Source organism: Fringilla coelebs (assembly GCF_963513975.1).
Source record: "Fringilla coelebs genome assembly, chromosome: 27".
NCBI lineage: Eukaryota > Metazoa > Chordata > Aves > Passeriformes > Fringillidae > Fringilla > Fringilla coelebs.
The window spans coordinates 1,632,010-1,655,684 of NC_140053.1; the positions used below are offsets into that span (position 1 = coordinate 1,632,010).

General features: G+C 51.6%; 1 protein-coding gene across 5 annotated transcripts in view; it reads right to left on the bottom strand.

The window, feature by feature from the left end:
• KANSL1 (KAT8 regulatory NSL complex subunit 1) overlaps positions 1 to 23,078 on the bottom strand; it is a 76,155-nt gene extending 53,077 nt beyond the window's left edge. For 3 of the 5 annotated variants that reach the window (XM_084222173.1, XM_084222172.1, XM_084222169.1), the window contains exons 1-2: positions 16,965 to 17,312; positions 6,000 to 7,368 (exon numbers count right to left, since the gene is read on the bottom strand). In XM_084222173.1, coding sequence (XP_084078299.1) covers positions 6,000 to 7,285 — 1,286 coding nt within the window. In that variant the 5' untranslated portion in view covers positions 7,286 to 7,368; positions 16,965 to 17,312. Of the gene's footprint in view, positions 1 to 5,999; positions 7,369 to 16,964; positions 17,313 to 22,362; positions 22,550 to 23,039 lie in introns of those variants that run through there. The other 2 variants (XM_084222170.1, XM_084222171.1) reach the window with 2 other exon arrangements.
• Between the last annotated feature and the right edge of the window lie 597 nt (positions 23,079 to 23,675).

A 23,675-nucleotide genomic window follows, 5' to 3' on the forward strand; every position in this document is an offset into this window, starting at 1 on the left:
AGAGAACAGAAGAGGGGGGGAAGCCCATGTCACTGCAGAATGAAACCCCAAACCTTTGAGGAAGACACCTGGGAGTACCTTTACAATCTCTTCCTTAAGGAATTCCCCTCTTGCCCTTGCTCCACTTGTAATCTCAGCCATGCAGTCATTTGTTGTCTTCTGTCAGTACCAGCATGAATAAAAATGCAGCTCTGAGCTGGGTCAGCTTGCAGATGCTGGTGTAGCACAGTGTAAAAGTCTCTCCCCATCCCCCACAGAGGTATATTAGCCTACAATATTGGAGATTAGCTCTAAACGGGGCCCCTTTCCCTCGCTCAAACACTGACTTCAATTTCAGAGGAGACTGCAGCAAAGCAGATAAGTACCACACTGGGTTTTTAATACCAGTTCACAGTCACAAATTTCTAAAAATTTTTTTTCTGCTGCTTCAGATGTCGTGACAGGCTTTTTCCAATGAAAAGTAAAGTAAATATTTATACAACCCTATTCACAGTGTCACCCACAACTCTTAGAAAATCTGAACTAGAGCCTGTTCTTACTCGCTGCCCCACTGGGTAAGGGCTACAGAGACAAAGAGCAGCTTATTGGCAGCATCAGACACCAAATCATTCCCAGTCCTCTGCATTATCTTCCATACACCAGCCCAGCCTGACAAGCAGGGAGAGAAGACCTGGCTCTGAACAGAACAACCCAAAACGCTGCAGGGGCACTAAAGGCATCTGCCAGAAAGATGCTTTGTCTGCATTCAACACCCCACACAACGTTTTCCTCCGCACAGCACTGATCCTAATGCTATTCCTTGCACGTGTGACCCAACTCTGAGTGCTGCTTCACAGAATCCCAGACTGCTCTGGGGTGCAAGGGGCTTTCAGCCTACATAGATTTAAACCAAAGTACCAAACTCCCTCTCAGATGAAAGTCAACCACGCTGCCTTATCTGAGGTCTGTGGATGGCCACCGACCTACACCAAACCTCCCTGCCACTCTCCACTGAGGTCTGCATGAGGACCAAGGCTCTAATAAAAGTCAGAAACAACCTATGAGACACCCATAATATCTGTAAAAAGTGTGCTAGGACCAGCATCTCTTTGAGAAATAACTGACTATTCTTGTTTGCCCTCTTTCCTTAAAAGCAAGAGGGACTTGGAGTGTCCTACTTACTTCAGATACCTGATTAAGCATTTTTGAACAATCAGCTGCTCTATTGTTCTGCTTTCAAAGGCTAAGCAAAAACACTTCAGGATTTGCTCTCTCTTTCTGAAAGAGCTTGCAGGACTTCTCTCCTGACCAACACATTGCTGCTGAGACTAACAACTCAGACAACACATAAGCAAGTTCTCACAAACAGCTAAAAAATACAGTTAAGCACCTTGCTGTCATCAGTACCTACAAGCACAGCTAAAATTCAACAAAAAACACCCAAAGTGTCAAGCAGGTGACTGAAAAAGTGATAAAGAGACAAACTTTTAGGATTGCTCTGCATAAATCAGTTAGTGAAACATGCTTGTGACCAGTAGGAAAAGTTTCCTTAGTCCCCATGGTGTGGGATTTGATTTCTGAATTATGTGTGGGATCTGTCATCTGAACCATAGTTCCATAAAGTCATGGATTTGAGAAATATTATTTAATGGGCCTTGAGATACAGGCTGCATTATCATGTTCTTGCTTGAAAAACATAATCAAGGGAAAAAAATCAGGACCTCTAAATCCCATTTCTCAGTCAGCTGATGCACCAACTGCAGCCACTCCTCAAGCCACCCCCAACCCAAGTGCTCCATGCATTCACCTCCAACACAGGACTTGGAAATCAGTGCTGGGAAAAGCAGTCGTGAGAAATGTTAATTATTACTCCAAGCCCAGCAACTCTGAAATCCCAGCAGCACAACGTGACGCAGTGCAGGGAGGAGACAACACACAGGCTGTGAAATGATTCACTGCAACACCAAAGTGCAGAAGGTGCTGGGATTTCCCTTCAGTAAATGGGAATAATTAAAGTGTGCTCAGGCATTGTGGCCATAGGCATCATAACAACCACAAGTGAATACTGTAGGGACTGTCTGACCCTTGGAAAGGTTCTGTGGGAAGCCAGGGGTGTGAGAAGTTGGTCACTAGGAACTTCAGTTCCCTCTCAGCAGCTCGATGAAACTGCCAACCAAACACTGACTTTCCAGATAAGAAAACCTGAACTAAAAGATAAGTCCCAGTTAAATATTAGGTTTCATTACCTTTTCAGAAAATTTTTCCATGGTACAGACTGAAGTTGAGGATTAGAGAGACTAAATCACCTACCACTCACCAGCTCATGTCGACATCACTGCATTCACCAACCAGCCAAAAATAATTGACAAATTCTGATTAAACTTGTCTGCAGGCAAATCCAACACAACCAAAGAAACCAACATTCTGAGAAGAGCAACTATTACTATAAAAGTGCACAAGCCACATGAACTATTTCCTATTTAAATGTATTAGCACAGGGACACAGAAACAACAGGACTTTGGTGACTTTCTAAACCATCACTCAGCCACACAAACCAGATTTCAGCCAGCAGCCCTCCAGCACTGGGAAGAATTCCATGCCCTTCTCTGAACCATGTTTCACAAGCAGCTCCTGATCCCAGCATGCTGACAGCAACATAAAACCATGGAATGCTTTGGGTTGGAAGGGACCTTAAAGCTCATCCATGGGCAGGGACACTCTCCACTGTCCCAAACTGCTCCAAGCCCTGTCCAGCCTGGCCTTGGGCACTGCCAGGGATCCAGGGGCAGCCACAGCTGCTCTGGGCACCTGTGCCAGGGCCTGCCCACCCCCAAAGGGCACCTGGGCTCTTTCACAGTCACACAGGTTTCTCAGGCACTGCTGCCTCCAGTCACACCCAGCCAAGGAAGTTTGGATTCTCCACAGGGGAGACTCCCACCTGCCTTCCTCACCTCCTAGCAAAGGCAAAGGTGCTCTCTCCTGATCCTCACTGTGCACTGCTCAACCTCTAGAGAATCTCAGCTGTGAAGCAGACCTGTGCACTGCTAACCTGGCAGCAGGCACAATCCAGCACGGTGGTCCTTTGTGCACACAAAGCAAAGGACTCAGCACAACCCAGCCCTGCCTGCACACACCTGCCTTCCCCATCGGCAGCCTGAGAACCAGGAGCACCTCCTTAAACCAAGCCCATGGCTGGCAGGGCTTCCCAAAGGTGTAACAAATCCCTCCCTGCTTTGTTTATGCATTACATGATGGCCTGGTTATGCACCTGAATGACAGCACCTTCCTGGGCAGCAGGTCTGGGAGTGCTTTACAAGGACCTACCAAGTTCTGAAACATCCCTAACACTACTGGAATGAAGAATTTCTCAGGGAATGGTGCTCTGTAGCTGAGATCAGGCAGGTCAGAACAGTACAAATGCTTCAAAGTCTGTCCTTGACCAGATACCGGTTCTGGAATGCCACCACACCAGAAAAACTCAAAGGTCAGCTCTTATCTAAGCATGATGTAAACATGTCTTTGTCTCTTTTGGGTGCTCCTGCTTGAATCTCCGAGGTGGTCAGTGACATGGCCACTCATGGCCAGCAGGCTCTGCTGGTGCCACAACTCTCACTAAAGGTCTAGAAGCAAACAGTAGATTTTTGGGGGGAAGGCAGGGGCATCCAGAAGCAATGCAGAACCAAGGGATGGATGGTGACTGAGCAATGAGAAGTGTGCAGAATCACAGCACTGCTGGGGTTGGAAGGGACCTCTGGAGATCACCCAAGGCAGGGTCTCCTACAGCAGGTTACACAGAACACATCCAGGTGGGTTTGGAATATCTCCATTATACACTGAGATATTCTGTCTCACTATCAAAATTAAAATAATCAGGGTTCATGTCTTCCTTCTAAAGAAGTAAATTCAGAAAGAGGCAAACTCCAGCCCTCCTTGAGCAGCCTCTGCACTCACACTTGTGTCCAACAATGGCTCTGTACCATCAGCAGGCCCAAGGCAGCTTCCCAGTGGAAAACTCAGCTCTTGCCCTCCTGCCTCCTAGCACTGCTGGAGAAGAATGGTATTTACATGTGCTCAGAAGCTTGGACCAGCTCTTTAGGGTGACCTGAGGAGCTCCATTAACAAGCACCAACACGCACTGAGCTCGGCAGTGTCAGAGCTCGGGGCCGATGTCACAGCACCCATGGTCAGTGCCAGGATGGCTCATTACAGAATGGCCACAGGCACCAACTTTACACGGGCTTTGGTGGGCCTGGCCTAGATGCCAGTGTGCATACACACCGGCTTCTGAACCCAGAGACAACAGAGGGATCAGCCTTTTTATTAGCTTTCGAATCTTTGGCTTTTTAAGAGCGCTCAGAACGTGAAGGCATGACTAACGCAAAGGGCGGAAAAGTCAGCAAAGAATTTCACGCGCCGTGTCGCTGAATGCTGCACTTCCTCTTGGGATTAAGGAGTGGCAAAGAAATTTCACTTTGCTAGACAACACGTGAAGCCATGAAACCCACAATATGGGAAATTTAATATTATTTTGGACAGATTTTTAATCAAATGTCTCCTCCAATAACTACTACAAGACTTAGAAATACAATTCTACTACGAACCCCAACAGCAAGTTTGTGGATGTTATAAAACAGGAATAAAGTTACTAAACTCTTGTTTCTAACAGCACAAGAACCTCTTTATGTCCACCCAGGAGAGATCACATGATCAGCTAGTTACCAGCTTTGCACTGGGAGAAACCCAATCTCAAGCCACATTTACAACTTCACATGCAGAAATTCATCCTGCGCCATCCCAAAACATAACGTGACATTTAGCTGGAATTTGATATTCAAAAGCTGTAACATCTGGTTATCAGCACTCATCCACATGAGCATGGTCTCAGAGGATGCTGAAGTTACCAAGTGCCCACAGTTCACATCCACCCAGCTCAGTAAAATCTGTGTCACACAGCCCTTGACCAGTCACTAACACAGTCCGGACAACAGGAATCCAAATCCATTCAGTGATTTCTCCAGAGAGATCTGAAGAATCCCAGGACAGTGCAGGAATTCAGAAGTCCTGGTGACTATTTCCAGCCTGGATGTGAAAGCCATTGGCATTCGAGCCAGGAGCCCTGTGCCCATGCAGGGACCTTTTTGTTGACTGCAATGATACTTCACAGACTGAGGTTCAACACGTCCATCAGGGTGGAAGAGACCATCTACTGATGCAAGCAAGATTTCACACAGACTAGACACAGAATATGGCTTTTTACGAGATTTTTGCAAAATACTGAGGTATGCACTCCCAGGGAAAATTCTGGGTTTGGAACAAGAATTTCCCTTCTTCCCTGACCTGTCTCAAGACCTCTTGCCTCAAGAAGGATCTTCCTCCTCCGCACACACACTGACACCTAATACTTATGCAAACAGCATCCAGTTAACAACATAATTATGAAGCTGTTGTCATCATTTAATGCAACTCACAGACAAGAAGAAAATTCCCAGCAGTAATTTCCCAGATTCATGAAGGAAACACACTCCTTTCACGCTTCTGCTGGCACTTGAACCAAATCCTTTCTGAGTACTTTTATCCAGGCAGTCCATTTAACAAATAAAATAATTCCCCAATCATAAATATGCTGTCAGCTACACAGAATCAGACTGGCCTTACTTTACACAACAGGTTTACAACAAACATTCCCATTGTAAAACAACAAGCATTTCCTTTCAGGAGACAGGACCAAAGCATCTTGGAGAGAACGGCTAATGGCATTCCAGGTTTGTATCTGCAGTTCACACTACTCCAGCCAGCCACTATTTCCACGACTTGCTGCTCCAAAATCACCAAAGACTATTTCCGGTAAGCATGAGCAATTTTATCTTCAGTGCTGTACGTGCTGCAAACCACACCATTTTAACAATTCTTTGACCTAAGACCATCCAAAATGAAGGGTTCCTCGAAAAACCCGCATTTCTATCTGCCACCTTCCACCTTGCTCCCCAGCACCAAAAGGAAACAAGTGAGTGCTACTTACAGTGGTACGTGGGGTTGTTCTGGGTCTGCTTTGGTCAGTTCCTCTTCTTCAACATCCGACTCTCCCCCCGAGCTGCTGTCAGTGACATCCGAGTCAAAGGCCTGCTCGCTGCATCTCAAGTTGGCCATGCCACTGGCCGTGAATCTCTCCAGTTCCTCTGATATTGAATCACTCTTCAGGAAGTTGCTCAGGCCTTCCGAAGTAACTGTCTCGCTCGCAGCTTTCCTCAAGGCTGCTTCTGCTTTTCTGGTCAACATCAATTGGCTCCGATGCCTCAGGGGGTCCAAGGCTGGAAGCTTGCTCAGCGTTTTCTCCAAGAAGCCGCCCAACTGCTGCTGGATGTGTCTCTCCACCTGCTTCGCCTGCACCACCTGCAAGCGCTTCTGCAGCCGCCGGGCTCGGCTCTCGATGTCCGCCTGCCGCCGCAGCAGGGCCCTCGTCCTCATCTCGGAGTCCAGAGCGCTGTGGTGACCAGCCAGCACAGAGGGTTTCTGCTCCTCCAACTTACTGCTCCCGCCACCGGGCACCCGTGTGTCCCCGCTGCCGCCCTCGAGCACCCACTGCTGCTCTGCGGAGTTCAGGGAGGATTTATTTGCAGTGCTATTATTGCTAAAGGGAGTTGCGTGCTCTGCATCAAGGCTTCTATGTGGAAGAGTGCAATTGGTCAACCCGGTCTTCAAGTCCCCCAATTCAGAACCTCCTGTATTATAGTCAACAGTCTGGAGGGCAGCAGAAGGAGAAGCACACTTCCCACCATTCAGAGAACTAGAGTTTTCATGGTCTGAATTGGTACTTTTGGCCAATTTCTTGGCCAAGCCATTGACAGGCGCTTGCGGGAGAGGTGGCTGGCTATTAGTACTCATTGTTTTTAGATTCTCCAAAGTGAATTCCAACACTGGTTGCCTCCCCAACAGATCACTTGTTTTCAAAAAGGACTGAGATAAGAGAGAGTGAGATTTAAGGACTGTCTGCTTGTTGAAGACTCCTTGCAGCTTCAGAGGCTCTTTTGAAGAGACAGATGTTACATCCGAGCAGAGATAAGAGGCCACTAGCGGCTGCAGCTTGCCCAGCTCTTCCTTCGTGGGGTTGTTTCGGAAATCTAGACTGGGATCCTCCGGAGCAATGGCTTTCCTTTTGGTGCCGTTGGCAGCCAGGAGGATGTTGTTGGCGTTGCCGTTGCTCTCGGCACTGCCAGGCGACAAGGTGGAGGACGGGGGAGCCAGCTTGAATCGGATGTGGTGAGCTTCGGCTGCTGCGTCAGTGAGAGCGGGCGCCATCGCAGCCATTCAGCACAGAGACACGGGAAGTCCAGCCTCTCCCGCTGCCGAGGCCAGCTCCACTGCCTCCCACTGCCGCTCCCGAGGGCAGCCTGCACGGGGAAGGCAAAACACACAGTCAGGCGCTGCACTTGGAGGAAATAAATCAAAAAACACTTTGAAAACGGCAGCGAGATGCTGATGCGACGCTTGCGTTTCGCCACGCTGAGCGCGGCCTCCTCCCCCCGGAGCCCCAGCTGCTCAGCAGAGCAGCACCAGGGAACAGAAACAGGAACACACAACCCTCCAGAATCCCAGGATCTCCCACAGTTGGTGCCTGTCTGTAACTGCTACTCCCATCTTTCACAGAACCCTTCCAGGCCTCTGTGAAAGCTCCAGCCGTGGATGCTCCTATTCTTCAATGCCAGCAGCTCGCCAACTTCATCATTAAAATCCCTGAGCTACACCTATGAAATAGTTTTCAGTGCTTCTACTGCCAGCTCAGGGGTCTTAAAAATGACAAATCTGACTATAACATGTAACACAGACAGGGCTTGAGGGGAACAAATCTCCATATGCTTAAACTCCCAGTGGCTGAAGAAACCCCACTGCTTCCCTGAAACCTGGATTTCAAGAAAGTCTCTTCCCTGGTGTATACGAAACCTACTTTCCCAGAAGTACATTTCCGAATGAGCCAGGTGATTTCCAGTGTTAGCAATTCCCATTTCTCTTTCAAGAGCACGGATAAAGATTAACCCACACACGCACAGAGGAGTTCTACAGTGACTGTCAGAGTAAGCCTGGGTTTAACCCACCTAGAGCAAACAAGTAAAAAGAAATAACTAAAGACTCTTCATTTCTCTACACTGCAGCCTCTTCCCACCCATCTACAAGTCTCTGGTCATTCACTCACTTTCTTTGCCACTAAAACTGTCAGTGTTTTTAAATACCTTTTTAAATTACATTCAAATAATCACAGCACTGGCTGTGCTGCCAGTGAAACAGTTACTTGATTTTCCTTTTACTGCTGAGGTTATTTAGCATCTTCATAAGATATTTCACATCAACTTAATAATAAAAAGTTGCCCTGATCTCTTGCCTGATATGCCAATCCCCTAATTTCACATAAATTTGCATAAGCTTGTTGTAGCTGTTCATTAACACACCCCAATGACCATATTAATGCACCACTTTACAGGAAAAGCAAGGACTATCTGAAGTTTTAATATGCTAACAAGGAAAATTTCACAGCCAGTTTTGTTTCTGGGTTCATCCAGTTGCTCCCAACATCAGATTCAAGTGTTTCTCTGTAACAGGGACCAGAAAGACATCAAGGCTGAAAATCAAAGTACTAGAACCTGAATTTTTGTGAGAAGTCAGAGATGAGTTAGAGAAACAAACCCACATTCCCATGGAGGGAAGGCTCAAAATTTGCTCTGTGTGGTTTCCAATGAGTGCATACATTGGTCCAATGTCCAGCCCCTCACCAGGTCCAAAACAAAAAACCCTCCACAGTCCTGCAATCCCAGAATGATTTGGGTTGGAAGGCACCCTAAAGCTGATCCTGATCCAGCCCCACTCCCCTGCTGCCCACCTGGGGGACCAGCCCAGGGCACGAGGGTTTCTGGGACTGGTCATGTCCAGCCTCCCACCCACCAGTGCTTCTCCCCAGGCTGCTCTCCATCTGCTCCCAAGGGCTGTCCCTACCCTGCTAACAGTCCTTCCAATTCACTCTCCATAAAATCCAGTTAGGTGACACACAAGAAAGAGACAGGGCAGGAAGAATACACTCCCAGAGGAACCCACTTGAAAAAAGCTGTTGCAGCAGAAATATTGAGATGCTGGAGGAGGGTTCAGGCTTCCCAAGTCCCCGACTCACAGAACTTACAGTATTCTGTAAGTGACTACATTTTATCCTTACTAAAAAAGGATCTGCATATCTAAAAGTTTAGGCCACACTCACTGAAAATGGCTTTTAGTCACCATTTGGGTCCATAAATAAAAACTGAACATGCCTATTCAGGGAAGAATGAAAAAAAGGGAACTTGCAGGGAACTTTCCACTTGTAGCTAAGACACCCTTGGGAGAGGAGGGAGGAAGACTGTCAGAATAAAGACTTCCTCCACTCCAGCCTCCTTCCAAGACCTTCACTAGAGACACACACACTGGGAATGACTGCCCCTAACAGGTTCCCAGTTCTGCAGAAACATGTGGGTTTCCCTTCCAGAGGGAACTCTGGCTCAGGGCTCTCCACCACAGTTACCACCAGATATCCACAGTGGCTTTGGAAACACCCAACTGCAAAAAGAGCAGAAACCCCTCCCCTTAATGCTAAATTACTCCTCATGAACATAGCTGCACTGACTGCAGCCAGGCAGGAGGCTGCAGGAGATGCAGGCTGAAGTGAGTTAATTTGTAGGTCATCAACTTAAATTGGGAAGTGGGAAACGGAAGCAAAACTTTGACAGTGCTTTTTCCTCCAGGTTAGCAAACCCACTTGGAAACAGCAAATCCTCCTGCTAAGCTACTGCAAACCTCCTTGGCTCCACTTTTCATGGAGTGGACAGCCTTTAGAATACTTTGGAAGCTGGGAAAGCCTCCCCTAAGAATAAGGCTTTGTTCTAGTAGCTTATAGATGACCTCCAAAAATTATTTGGTCTATTTTTTGTATTTTATTTAAGTCCTTATAAACTCTCTGTGTGCTGGACAGCACTGGCTCCTCTAACACTGAATTAGATCTCAACTTTTATGAGCAACCCCTGGAAAAGACATTAAGGAACATTTGTAAGCATGTTCCCTCCCTCTGTTTATAGTGTTGGTATTAAAGCTGTATTACACGTATCAGGAATTTCTTCCTAACAGGGAATTAGAGGGGAGAAAGTGTTAAGGCATCTCTGAGGAAGGAGAACAGAGAAAAGGAAAGGTCATTCCCACAGTGTGAGGAACCTTCAGAACATTCTGCTAAGTCTTACAATAATTCCAAGAAATATTCTGTTGCCTGCTCTTGGGGCCCAAACTGTGCTGGCAAGTTCTACTGAAACTGCTCTCACTCATCAGTACGAGCAGATCCATATGAGCACCCACAGATCCCTTTTTTCACAGTTTCCCTTGCCAAGGATCTTTAATTCCCAGCCCTCAAGGTGACACACGTGGGACCAAGAGGCTTCTGCTGCGGCACAAGCCCTGCTGGTAGAGAACTGCCAGGGTGACTGGACACTGCTCCAGCTCCACCAGCACAGCTCAACCCCAGCCCAGCCTTCAGCAGCCCTGGCACAAGCCCACTGCTGGACTTGGCTTGGCAAGGCCCAAGAGGAGCTGCCTCTGGAAGGCCAGCGTGGTGTTTACAGCATGTCTTAAGCTAATACTGAATGAAGTTCTTCATTTTCCCTTCAGAAGTAGAGCACTGCCAGAGCACTTAGCAGTAATTAACAGAGCCAAGATGAAAGGCTGCAGCAAGCAGGTAAAACCAGGGTAACAGTAACTCGCCCATCTTCCCTCGCTCCCCAGGAGTGCACGGGAGGCCAGGGAGGCAGCAGAGCCACCAGGGCTCCTCAGGGGGCTTCCTGACCCACACTCCACTCAGCCAGCCAGCACTGCTGAGCAGAGGGACGAGGGGGACACGAGGCAGAGATGGGAGGTCAGAGGGGCAGGAGGAACACACCCAGTCACACTACACCAGGAGCAGCACCGGGTCATGACACCCCTGAAAACAATCCCCTGGCCTGCTGACTTATTCAACACCCTCTGCCTCTAAACCCCAATTTTACAATCAGACATTGAAAGGAGAATTGGGTTTCCAAGCACATGATTTTGTGCAGTACCCCAGAAAATAAGCCCAAAACAAACACAGAAGTTCTGGCTCTGAATCCTTTGTGGAAGGAATTTCTTGGGGAGAAACCAGGCACTGTGCTTCCAGCAAGGGTCATGAGAAACACAGGGAGCTCTGAGCACTGGACACAGGAGGCACCTGTCTGAACTCACTCCAGTTTGCCTCTGGAAGGGCTGTCCATGCTCTTTTCCCAGCCATCAATCCCACTGTGGCACCCAGCTAGCTCCATCACCTGTGCCCTCCATCCCTCCCTGCCCTGCCTGGCCACACACACCTACCTCACATATTTACATTCCTGGATTATGGGTTAACTCCCTGACATGATCCCAAATTCTGCACTACTGCACCCTGAAACCCCTTCAGCCCCAGCTCTCCCCAACACCCATTTCCTGATGCACACAAAGGTGCTGTTAGAAGCAAGAGAAGCAAAGTTACCCTGAAGGAAGTGAGTATTATACCAATTCCCACTTCCCCTCTCCTCCCCCACTACAAATCAACAGCGCAGCCAACTCTCGAGTCCGTGTGGTTACAAATATGTTTCAGTCAAAAAACCAAAACAAAGCACACAAAAAAACCCCAAACTTGGTAAAATAAAATCCCTCTACACTTCATTTTGCAAGTAAAACACATCATCTGTGCTAACCTCAGCAGATAACAACACACAGCAACTCCCTGAGCCCTACAAATATTTTCCACATCCACAATGTCCATCTACCAAAGTTACAACTGTACATAACAAATTCTCTACATGCGTTTTGTTATCACCTCTCAACATTTTGTAGTTGTAAGACAGGTGTTTACCAATTTAGAAAGGGATTTACATGAGAAGCAACTCTCAAAGCTTTAATTAAGGAAACGTGACAGGCAAGTACAGGACGATCACCTTATTGATAAGCCAGTTATCACGTGCAGACTGTGTGCTTGCCATGACCCACATTTGGGAAACAGGCTCTTTTTTTAAAATATTAATTAAAAATGGTTAAGAACATACCAAGAACCACAGATTTTTACAACACACACACGAGGACATTCCACAGCTATTAACACTACAGACTTGCACCTAATCTCCCAGGGAAAAATAAGAATTTTAATAGTAAGAACATACCAGAAATACTACTCTGCTCCACTTTTGTTTGTTTCCAAAGAGAAGCCCTCAAGATTAAACTAAAAGCTGCTGTTTCCACTTCCTTGTCCACATGAGTGGCAGGGTCTGGTCAACTCTGAGATCTCCTTCTGCAAGAATAATTCTCTCATGCCTATGAACTCTCACTAGATATAAATAAACCAAACCAATTGCATCATCTGAGGTAAAGGAGGTTTCATCAATATGATGTCAGAAAGAAAAACAGAAGCCAAAAGCAAGATTAACTATCATCACTGCCAAAAAAATCTGGAAAAGTGAATAATTAAAAGCAACAATGCCTTCACCTGCAAAATTAAGTGGCTGGAGATAGTACTTATTGCTGTTAAGCTACTCTTCAGAACAAAGTTGCAGTCTAGAGTCAAATCACAAGAAATATGGTTCAAAAATAATAATGGGACATCTGCAGAAAGCAACAGCCTGTCAGAGACAAAAAATAAAAAATAAAATAAAATTTTAGAAAGCTTTAATTGTGAAATCTGGGTCTCCCCCATCCAGTATCAGAAAAAATTTTGTTTTTCTTTCGCATAATCTGGGCAAGTTGCCCAGGAAATATGAAAAACTGAACTCAGGACTCAGGGAGCAAGTTAAACAAAAAACAGAATTGCCTTTTAATTTTAAAGATACATTTTCATTCACTAGGTACAGTCATACCCACTTTTGCTCAAAAGCATATAACTGTTTCCAAAACTCTTAACACTCCCCTGCCCCATAAAGTGGAACCACCTTAATACTCCATATTTTATACTTAGTATTTTAGAACAAGGCATTGGCTGTCACTACAAGAAGTCCTCTGGAGTGCCTTGGGATAGCTGGCCATGTCCTCAAGAGGAAATAACAGCCCAGAGAGGAGCAGAGCCAAGTGTCCCAAACCACCAGCCCCCTGCCCAAGCTGGCAGCCAAGTTTAGAGACTTTATTGTGACTGGAGTTCAGAATCCTCAGGACAGAGAGCTCAGCTGACTGATGTCAGAGGAGAGCACAGCCCACCACGGGTGACAACAGCTCCAGAGCAGAGGCACTCGTTTAATCAAAGGTGATGCTCACTCACACATCACAGGTTCTTTTCCACGGCCGTAATTACAGCCTGAGCTGGGCTTGCTCTTCCTCATTTAGCGCAAAGCAACCTCGCAGTAACCTTCCCATCACATCCTCTGTCGCTGCAGACCCTGACAGGAAGTTATAAAGATTTCAGAGAGATGTTTCCTAACGTTTGAGAGCTGAAAATTAGAAATCTTTAAGGTCCACCTTCTGCTATGGCCTCTGAGGCCTGAAGCAGCTCCCAGTACAGAAATATATATTTCAATTAAACTTTTCTTTCCATCAAATCTGAAAGAAATAAGTTCGCAGCAAGAGATTAACTCAGGCACAGATGAGGAGGAGGCCTGTTCAGGCTGACAGCTACCCTCATTTTCCCTCTTGAGATTCAATTTTGTTACCTTTCTCGCTCATTTTATCAGATAAACAGCACGGTTTCATCACTAGATTCAGATACTGCACTTCCCAACTATTAATATCTCCCATTTCTCCATTTGTCTCACTCTCCAAACTCTGGCAGTCACCTGCTGGCTGCATCTTGTGGCAGGAGAAATCCAGACTGGTTTTCTGACTTTCTTTAAAAAACCTGAACAGGTCTTTTTTTAAACTCTCCTCCTCCAAAAACACAGCTCTGAACTTGGGCCGACGAGGACATGTGCAGGGTTTAATGGAATTATGTTTACTCAAGTTCTGCATCACCCAGACTCTTGCTGATTTGGGTATGACAACTCCTGGCCCAGCTGAGAAAGAACAGAAAGCTTTTATTCCAATTTAAACGATTTGTCACAGAAAACTGCATCCTCAAACATGCAGCCAAACTCCTGTTTACAGGGAAGGATTTTCAAACCAAGTCTTTGCTGCTTTTCATTCCAGATAGACATTGTATTCCTGGAAGTCATGAGCAGGGACATGGTATTTATAAAATGCAGCAACGGAAACGCTGCTTCTCAGATCACCTGCCACTGCAACTGCCCAGTGCTCAGAGCTCTTTTTAATGGAAGGATAAACATTGGGAAGAGAGGCAGGCGTGCAGAACTTACTCATTATTTGGTCTCATCACTATGTGATCCACCTGAGACTCTTCCAGGAATTAAATTCCCATTCAGGCCTAAGCTGACCCACCTGTTTCTCTCACAGTCCAGTAAAAAAATGAACAGAAAAATACAAAATCAGGTGCTGTTTGGGTTCAGACTGAGATACCACTGACCTACTCTCAAAAATGGTGCCAGAAAAAGGCAGTTTTCCATAAGAGGAAAATTGTATGGAAGGGGGTGAGGGGAAGGCCCAGAAATAAAAATATGTGCTGCTTGCCCTTTCTCCCACTCCCCAAGCTTTACCCTTCCCTTGGGCTGGGCCTAAGAATCCTCAAGCCTTATCTTTACCTCGCTGTCCATTGAGTCTCATCCTCCCTGGAAAAGCCTTTTGAGGTTCCTGAGGACAGGCAGCAAGTGGAGCCCCAGCAGGGAAGGGTGGAGTGCTGGAACTCCAGAGACAGTCTTTGTTCTGGGCGTTTATTAGATAATGGCAGTGGCCTTCACCAAAACACGAGTTATAAACAGGGCAAAAGGAAGTGACTTTGGTCACAGAACCGCTCAGTTTTCACCCCTGCCTCGCATGATGTCACACTCTCACCAGCTCTCCGGTTACCGGATGATCTCCAAGAGCAAATGGGACTGAAATACAGCTTTTAAAAAAAATAAATAAAAGGCAAAAGAGGGGAAAAAAGGCGTAAGAGAAACCCACAGCCACATCTGCCTGGTCATCTGCTGCTTTATCACCTCTGACGAGGGAACACAAGTCATTCCTCATTGCTAAATCATTACAAATCAGCTATAACAGTACCACAACCAAGTTCCACAATTAACTGCTCCTGCAGCATATCAATCCATTAAGCCCCACACAGCTGTGCTACCTTGGCAGTGCGGCTAGAGGGAAAAAAACCAAAACACCGTCCCCATCCCTGCCGCGCCAAAGCCGGGCCACCCGTCCCCGGTGCGCGGGGGCGGGCGGGAACCGAGCGGGGAACCGGGAGGGGAACCGGGCCGGGGCTCCGCCGGCTCCCCCCGGCCCCGCTCTGCTCCACCGCCCCCTCCGCCGATTTAAAACGCTGCTGACTTCTCAATTAAAGAAAAAAAAAAATATATATATAATCAGCTTGACGAGCGTCGCTGTTCCCGTGCCAGAATGGAAATCCAAGAGGATACGCTAAAGCAGGGAAGAGCATCAGAGGTTCCTCCATGAAAACAAAGGCTATAAAAAGGACAAATATGGTTTTAAAGAGAAAACGCCTGCACGCAGGCAGATGCCCGGACTGGCAGCCCCGGCAGAGGTTCGGAGCACACACAGCCACGCTCACACCTCGGGCAGCCCCGGAGTGTTCTATCCCCCGCAGCAGCGGCACCGACCCACAGCGAGTCCTGCCCGGCCTCCCGGGCCAGAACCGGGCTGCTGCCTCCTCACCTTATTTTCACAGGCACAAAGCACCCTGTACACAACACATGACATGATGTAACCACCGACACGGCCGTGGCCCAAACCAGTTTAAAATATAATGGTCAGTCAAAACAAATAATAACCTGCAGTTCCTCCCATATCCTGACCGGTTTCATGGAAAACTACAGTTTGTCATTCAAGAGCATTTTACATAACAGGGAATATAATCTATGGAGTGCCTGCCTTCTGCTCCACCTGGACACAAATTCAAGGAGAGGAGAGATGACACCTCGGCACCTCGGTTTGGAAGGTGGGTCTGATTTTTGGGGGGAAAATAACTTTAGTTCCCAATATATTTAGCTGCTTTATTTTTTCCTCCTACATAACCCCCATTTATACCCCAAATGATGGAAATTTCTCCGTAACCAAGCACTGGAAGATGCTAATCCCGTGATGGAAGTAAACACACGTAGGGATCACGGAAAGCATTTCAGGATAGCCGGACTCTTCCCAGCTTGTTTTGGGGAAAATAATCCTGGATCGGCAGGGCCGGTTCGAAATAAATGAAATACAAAATATGCGGCTGGAAAGTAAATACAGGGAAACGGTTTTGGAGCTCGAAGCCACCTGGAAAATGACGCTATTGTGCACCCCGGGAGCAGGGAGAGCGCCCGGTGACACGGCTCCCGCCGGTGACAGCCCACCGGGATTACCGGCACCGCTCCGCTCCTATTTTCCAGGCGGATTTGGGGCCGCGGGACCTGCTCCCTCCACGCGTTTTGCAAGCTTTGAGGTTATGCAATTTAATTTTTTTTTTCTGTGTACTTTTAAAACTTCGCGTGTGCCCCCCCACCCCAGCCCCCCTTTCTCACCAGGTTAGGGAACGGTGCCCCCCCTTCCTCCCTCCCGTCCGTCCCTTCCCCTCCCCGGGGGCAGCGGCCACGTGAGAGGCCCCGGCCCGACCCTGCGGGACCCCCGGGGCCGGGATTTCAATGTGGAGCGGCGCCGCCGCCCCCCGCCCGCGGCGCCCCCCCGCCCCGGGGAGACGCAGCACCGGGGGCGGCGGGCGGGGGGGTGCGGGGCGGCTCTCCTGCCGCGACCCCCGCACTTTCCGCCGCACCGGGGAGGGGAAGGGCAGGGGAGGGGGGGGCTCGCAGAAGTTGGGGCGCGGCGGCGGCGGGGCCCGGCGGGGCGCGGCGGCTCTAACAAAGGGGCGGCGGGGGAGGCGCGGCGGGCGCGGGGCGGCGGGCGCGGGGCGAGCGGCACCTACCACGTGACGAGCGGCGAGCGCGGTCCGGGCGGGCTCGGCCGCGGCGAAACGGGCGCAGTTCGCAAACAAACCAAGCGGGCCCCCCCGGGACGAGGGGCGGCAGCCGCGGCGCCGCCACCCCCGGCGCCCCCCCCGCCCGCCCCGGCGGAACGGGGGATGGGCTCGCCCGTCTCCCTCGGCGGCCGCAGTGCTGGGGGTGGGGGGGGAGGGGGGGAGCGGGGCCCCCCCGCCCCCGGGTCGGAGCGCTGGGGCGGAGCGGGCGCTGCGGCGCTTCTCGTCGGCGCGCCCGGTCCCCCCCTGCTCCGGGCGAGCGCGGCGGCGGCGCGGCTCGAAAATGGCGGCCGGGCTCCTTCCCTGCCCTCCCCCTCCCGTCAGCCGGAGAATGCACCGGGGGGAAGGAGGAGGAGGACGGCGAGGAGGCGGGGGGGCGGGGGGCGCCGCCGCAGCGCCCCCGGCGGCCGCACCGCGCAGCGCAACCCGCGCCCGCCCGCAGCCGGGGGGCCCCGCCGAGCGCCCGCCGCGGCCGCGCGGAGGAGCTGCAGTGCGGGAGGGGAGGGGAAGGGGAGGGAGGGGCGGGCACCGGCACCGCCGCCGCCGCCGGAGAGGGAGGGCGGGGAAGGGGAGGGAGGGGCGGACCCGCCGCCTTTTGTCCGCCCGCCGCGGCCCCGCCGCTGCCCGACACCGCCAGGGGGAGCCCGCGGCGGCGCGCGGGGCACGCCGGGAGTTGGAGTCCGCCCGCCCCCGCGGCCGGGGACACACAGGACACGCCGCCGCCGGAACGCCGCTGGTTTAACGCTGCTTTAACTGTTTCCTGCCCAAAATGCACGGCTGTGCCACCGCAAGCTCTCTCCCGGGAAAAATCAAACAACCTTCGCCGTTTAAGCGTTTCTCCGCAAAACTGCACGTCACGCTCTCCCGTGCCCAGCGGCAGCCCCGGGAGCTCGCTGCCGGGCCCGTCCCGCACTGCTCCTGCCACGGTCCCCAGCGCTAATGCCAGGAAATCTGCCCAAAGAAAATCTGCCCAGGAAATCTGCCGAGGCAGCCCCCTGTGCCCCAGCCGGGCTCCGGGGTTAGGGTTAGGGTCCCCCCGGCTGCAGGCAGGGTTTGGCCGCGCCGGGGGCACGCAGGGCTGGCAGCTCCTGCTGCTGCCCCGATCCTGCCCCTCCTCACCAGCTCCGTCACACAGGACACACCAAGAGCAAGAAGGCATTCCCTTGAGACCGCAGGAACCATTTCCCCTCTCTGACCTTCAGCCTGGCCCCTTGCAGGCAGTGACACTGACTGTGCCCAGCACAGACCCCGGCACGCTCGGGGTGCCACAAACCCGCTGGCAATTCCTGCCAGGCAAAGGCTCTTCCTTCCCTGCTCTGGATGTCTCAGGCAGAACACTGCTCTGCTGCCTCTACAGCAGGAACGCAGCTCTGCCAAGAAAAAAGTGCTTTATGCAAAGGGAAAGAGCCATAGCAGTGCCAGCTGTGCTCAGTGCCACCAGAACTGCCCCGAGTAAAAACAAAACCCATCCTGCACAGGATTGCAGAGCTAGGAAAGGAGGAACCCTCTTTCCAGTACGTTCAGTCCTGGCCTGCACACACAGCACACACAGACAAGTTTATTTCCTCCTCGTGATTCAAGTCCCAGCACCACAAAAGCAATGTCAGAATACCCTGAGCTGGGAAGGATCACAGTCCACTCCTGGCCCTGCACAGGAATCCCACCACGTGCCTGAGCAATGCTCCCCTCCTCTAAAAACCATTTGGAGATCCAGAGTCAAGGCACAACTGTTACTCTTTAAAATCCAATATATTGCTCAACAAACCACACCACGGCACCGTCATTACAGTTGGGTTTTCTGGGCCAGGAAATTCACATTTCATCATTTTTCTAAGGGTGTGTGTGACCACCTGGGCTTGTAGCCAGAGCCACCCAGAGGTCTCTGCTGGCCACACAAATGTTCAAAACACAGCTTATGCCTAAGTGTTTTTCCAAGAAAAATATTCAGCTAAGGAGAGCAGTGAGACTAATGCTGGTTTTTATGCCCTAGCAGGGTGCTGCAGACAACCAGCTCCACTCCTGGGCTGTCCCTTGCAGTCCCAGCTGTCCCCTCAGTGATGGCCATTCCCCATCTCCAAACACCCCAGGCTCAGCACTCCCATGCAGTACCTTAAGAAAATGAGTGTAGAGATCTTGAACAGGGCTTTAAGTCAGTGATGAAACGGTGCCAAGGAGGACAGACAGCAGGGCAGTGTGTTATCAGCAGCCCCACATCCAGCACCCAAGGGGGTAACAAAGTGAACACTATCTATTCTTAAGGGTAACAAAAATACCTTTTCTGAAAGACAATTGCATTGAGGAACTCAGAAGCTGCACACTCTCTCCTGATCTCCTCATCTCACTTAGAGAGATCTTTAGGAACCCAGGACACAGGACCCTACAATGGCATGCAAACCTCTGCTATTATTGTTTTTTTAATCTACCTTGAATTAGAGCTCAGCTAAAAAGCAGAAGTAGCAACAAATGTGGTTTTTATACTGGAACAGAAGAGTGAGGACAATCTGTTGTGAAGAAAATTAAAATAAATTCCTGTGTAATAAAGCTTCTGATCTTTTGTTCACTGTGCAGACCAAGAGCCCAGATTCCAGCTTGACACTCCAGCACAGGTCTGGATCTTCCTGCAGCACAGACAGCTGCAGCTTCCATCATCCAGCCTGATCTGGAGATGAGTAACAGAAATTGCTGTGCAGTGTAAAATTACACAGCTTTGGCCTCTGACACGTACCTCCTATGGCCCTGCCAGTCTCAGTTTCCCACTCAAAACTGGCCACTCCTGGACCAGCCACCTACCTGTTCCTCACACAGGATGTTCCTGACCTGGAGATGCCCCCCATGAACAAGAGCAGCTGTCCCCAGTGAAGCCTCACTTTTACAGCATCATCCTTTGAACTGTCCTCTTCTGCCAAGCACCCAGAACACTCAAACCACAATAGCTGGTGAGGGCTGTGTACCCAGCTACTCACACCTAATTGTTACCTCGACTTTCCACCTATTAATCCTCATTACTTGCTCTGATTGGATCTGCCTCAAAAATGTAACAGTCTCTATACAATAAGTATATGCATATGTACAGAAAATAACTCTTAAGTGTTATTATTAATGACTTTAGAGCCTAAAACCATGCTACTTCAGTTTGGGAAACATTCAGTGTATGTGGGAAAGGTGGATGGCCACTAAAAAACAATTATGAGACTCTACCTGCTCTTACTAACAGTATTTCCTGTGACAAGTCCAGTATGGGAGAATCAGAGCCCAGGCAACCACAGGGAAATGGCAACGGGAAGGAGAAGGCAGCGAGTCCCTGTTCTGTGAGCACAGCACAGCCAGAGCTGGAGCAGCACGTTCCCCTGGGAGGAGCAGGGAGGGGAAACCTCCACAAACCTCCTGCCCCTCTGAGGAGCTCTGGGTCATGAGCTTCACAGAACCCAAGGGCTGTAACTGAGCCAGTCTCTTCTGTGCCAATAAAACATTGCAAACTGTGACAACACCAGGTGCCAGGAGCTTGAGCACAAAGTGGGGGGACCGGTGAGAAAAGCCCTCAGACAGGTCCTGGCAGAGCTGTAGAGCAATTCAACCTGTGACATGCTCAACACACTCCAAAAATCAAGGTCCAGTAAGATCCTCCCCTCCAGAAGGAAACGCCGCTCAGCAGAGCTGCCGGGGGATGCAGTGGCCAGACAGCCCGACGGCCGGACAGAGCCAGACAGCCGGACAGAGCCAGACAGCCTGATGGCTGGACACACCAATGGCTGGACACTCCAACAGCCGGACAGCCTGATGGCCAGACAGCCTGACAGGGCCGGACAGCCTGACAGCCCGATGGCCGGACACACCGACAGCCAGACAGCCCGACAGGGCCAGACAGCCCGAGTGCCCCAGCAGCACACCAGGCACTGCTCCTTCCCTCAGCTCCTTCCAGCTCTCAGGAGGCACAAAGGACCCAGGGCACCCTCCCCGGGGCCCTTCCCTGCCCTCCCAAACCAGCCCCATCTCCCCATCCCACAGGGCCTGCAGCTCTCTGAAGTCTTACTGGGTTTTCTCCTCCACAGTTTTCCAGATTGTAGCATGAGACTGAGGAGCTGGCATTTAGGATGGGGACAAATGACACTCACAGGGCTGACAACACCCCAGTGCCCATGTGGGTGAGGCTCCACACAGCCACACTCAAACCCCAACACATCAGCATGTGGCACTTTGGAAATGAAGACCAGTCTGCAGAGAAGTTATCTCCTAATTCCCACCAGTGTCAGCAGGAGCTGTAGCAACACAGATTTCCAAGGTATTTCACAATAACCTCCTGAACCACAACAGGGAGATTTAATTCCATTTTTAAAGCCCACAAAACAACTCACTGTTATTCTGTGTACAAAGAGCAAGAGCTTTGCTGCTGTGTTGGCCAACTGGAGATCAGATACCACAGCAGATTTGTGTAAGGTCAGTGTGAACAGATTGAGATAAGATTTTTGGTTTTCCCATTACAAGAGAATTTGTCTAAATTCAGCCTCAATAATTGGCCTAAAGTCAGGCTGCTTTGGCTTGTAGATTTATGAAAAGAGGGAAATATCCTTCCCTTTAGCACTTCTTTTCAGGTTTTATTCAGCTGCACAGAACTCGATTCCTGTACCTGAGTGTTTAGGACACAATTTTAATTTAACATCAGCAAGGCAAGAGGTCACTTATCTAAAGAAGCACCAGCAAAGCCCTGCCAGGCTCCACTCCAGAGCCAGGAGCACCACAGCTGCCTCACACACTAGGGAAACCAGAGGGACAGAAATGTGAGCAGAAAACTTCAGCTTTAGACCTTTGGTTTTCACAGGACAAAGCCAAGACCCCTCTGACAGGTGTACACAAAACTATTTTGATACGATAAATACACATACAAACCAGATCAAATCAGCAAGTTAAAAGGACCTTATAGCGTAAACCTGGGGTTTAAGAATGAACACAATAAAGAGAGGGAAAAAAAATCAGGAAATCTTTCTTTTTCTGGGCAAGTCATGCCTTGATGTCTCGATGCTGTTGCACACAAGGACAGGTAACACCTGTAAATACACACACATGCTCCAAAGAGGAGCCTCCACATCTCTTCACTACAGGCATTGGAATGGTTTTGGAGAGAGAAACACCCTGTACACACACAGGATGAATCCACACTTCCAGCCATAACACCAAACCTCCATTTTAAAGTTCTGCATCAGCCAAGAAACTACGTGCAGGGCTCCAGCGTCATCCTGCACGGTCAGGAACCAGCCCAGCACCTGCCAAGGCACCTGAGCACACCCGAGCGGGCCGGTGCCGGGGCGGGAGAGCCCCGAGCAGCCCGGGCAGCGGGGCACACGGCACGTACCTTGCTGGGCATCTTGGCCAGGCCCATCCTCACACCTGCGCTCCAGGTGGGCAGCACGGGGACGGCCTCCGGATCCTTCCAGCCTCCGCCGACGCCGGCGGGATGTAAGTTTCTTATTTATTTACTCGAGGAGGTGGGAAAGTCCAGGAGCTGGGGACAGAAAGGGCTGTCACAAGGGAGCCCCGGCGCCCCCTCCCACCGTTACCTCCATCCCGCCCCGGGCCGGCCGGCGGGGCCGGGCCCGGCAGCGCTCGCAGCACGGCCCGGGGCGCGGGGGGCCGGGGGCTGCCGCTACCCCCGATCCTTCTCGAAGCCCCCCGGGCCCGGCCTCGCTTCCCCGGGCTAAAATGGAGGCGCGGGGCGGGCGGGGGGGGTCCCCGCTCCGCACGGAGCCGGCCGGGCCCGGCCCCCCGGGGCAGCGCGGCGGGGCGGAGCTCTCCCGGCGCCCCGGGCCCGGCGCCCGCCGCGACCCTGCCCGCGACCCCAACTCCGGGCGGGAGCGGCCGGCCGCCCCCCCGCAGCCCCGCCGCGGCCCGGCCCCCGTAGCCAAGTTGCGGGACGGCGGGGCCGGGGGCCGGGTCCGGCGCTGCCCGCGGGGGCGGGGGCCGCGACCCCCCGGGCCGTGCGCGACCCCCGGCGCGACCCCCGCCCGCTCCGCGCCCCCCGCCCGCTCCTACCTGCGCCGCTCCGCCGCCTTCAAGCGGGGACCTTCCGCCCTCCCCCGCGCCCATTGGCTGCGCGCGGGGCATGGGCGCGCCCCATTGGCTGCGGCCGCGTCAATCAGCGCGGGGGGGCGGGGCGGGCGGTGATTGATGCGGTGCCGCCGCTCGGCCCCTGCCCCGCGGCCCCCCCCCCCCCCCCCGCCGCCCCCCGCCCCGGGACTCCCCAACCCCGGCACCGGCCCCGACCGCGGGGTCCCGAGCGCGCCCCCGTCGGGGCAGCCGCGGGTCCGGCCGGGCCGCGGGAGCGGCGGGCGGGGGGCGAGGGGGCGGCCCCGGGTGCGAGGCGGGGGGGACGCGGGGCGCCGGTGTCCCGCAGGTGGCACCGGGCCGGGAGCCGGGGACACGCGTGGGGCGTCCCGCGGGCCGCAGGCCACTCGTGCCCCGTGCGGGGCGCGGGTCCCGCCGCAGGGAGGGACCCGCTGGGGGAGCGGGAGGTGCCGCCGGGACGCCGAGCTCCGGCGCGGTTGCCGGGGGCTGCGGTCCCGCCGGGGACACCGGGCCTGGCACACGGGTGGCACCGGGCTCACGTCCCACAGGTGACACAGGGCCCGTGTCCCCTGCGTGGCCCTGGGCCTGTATCCAGTGCCACCC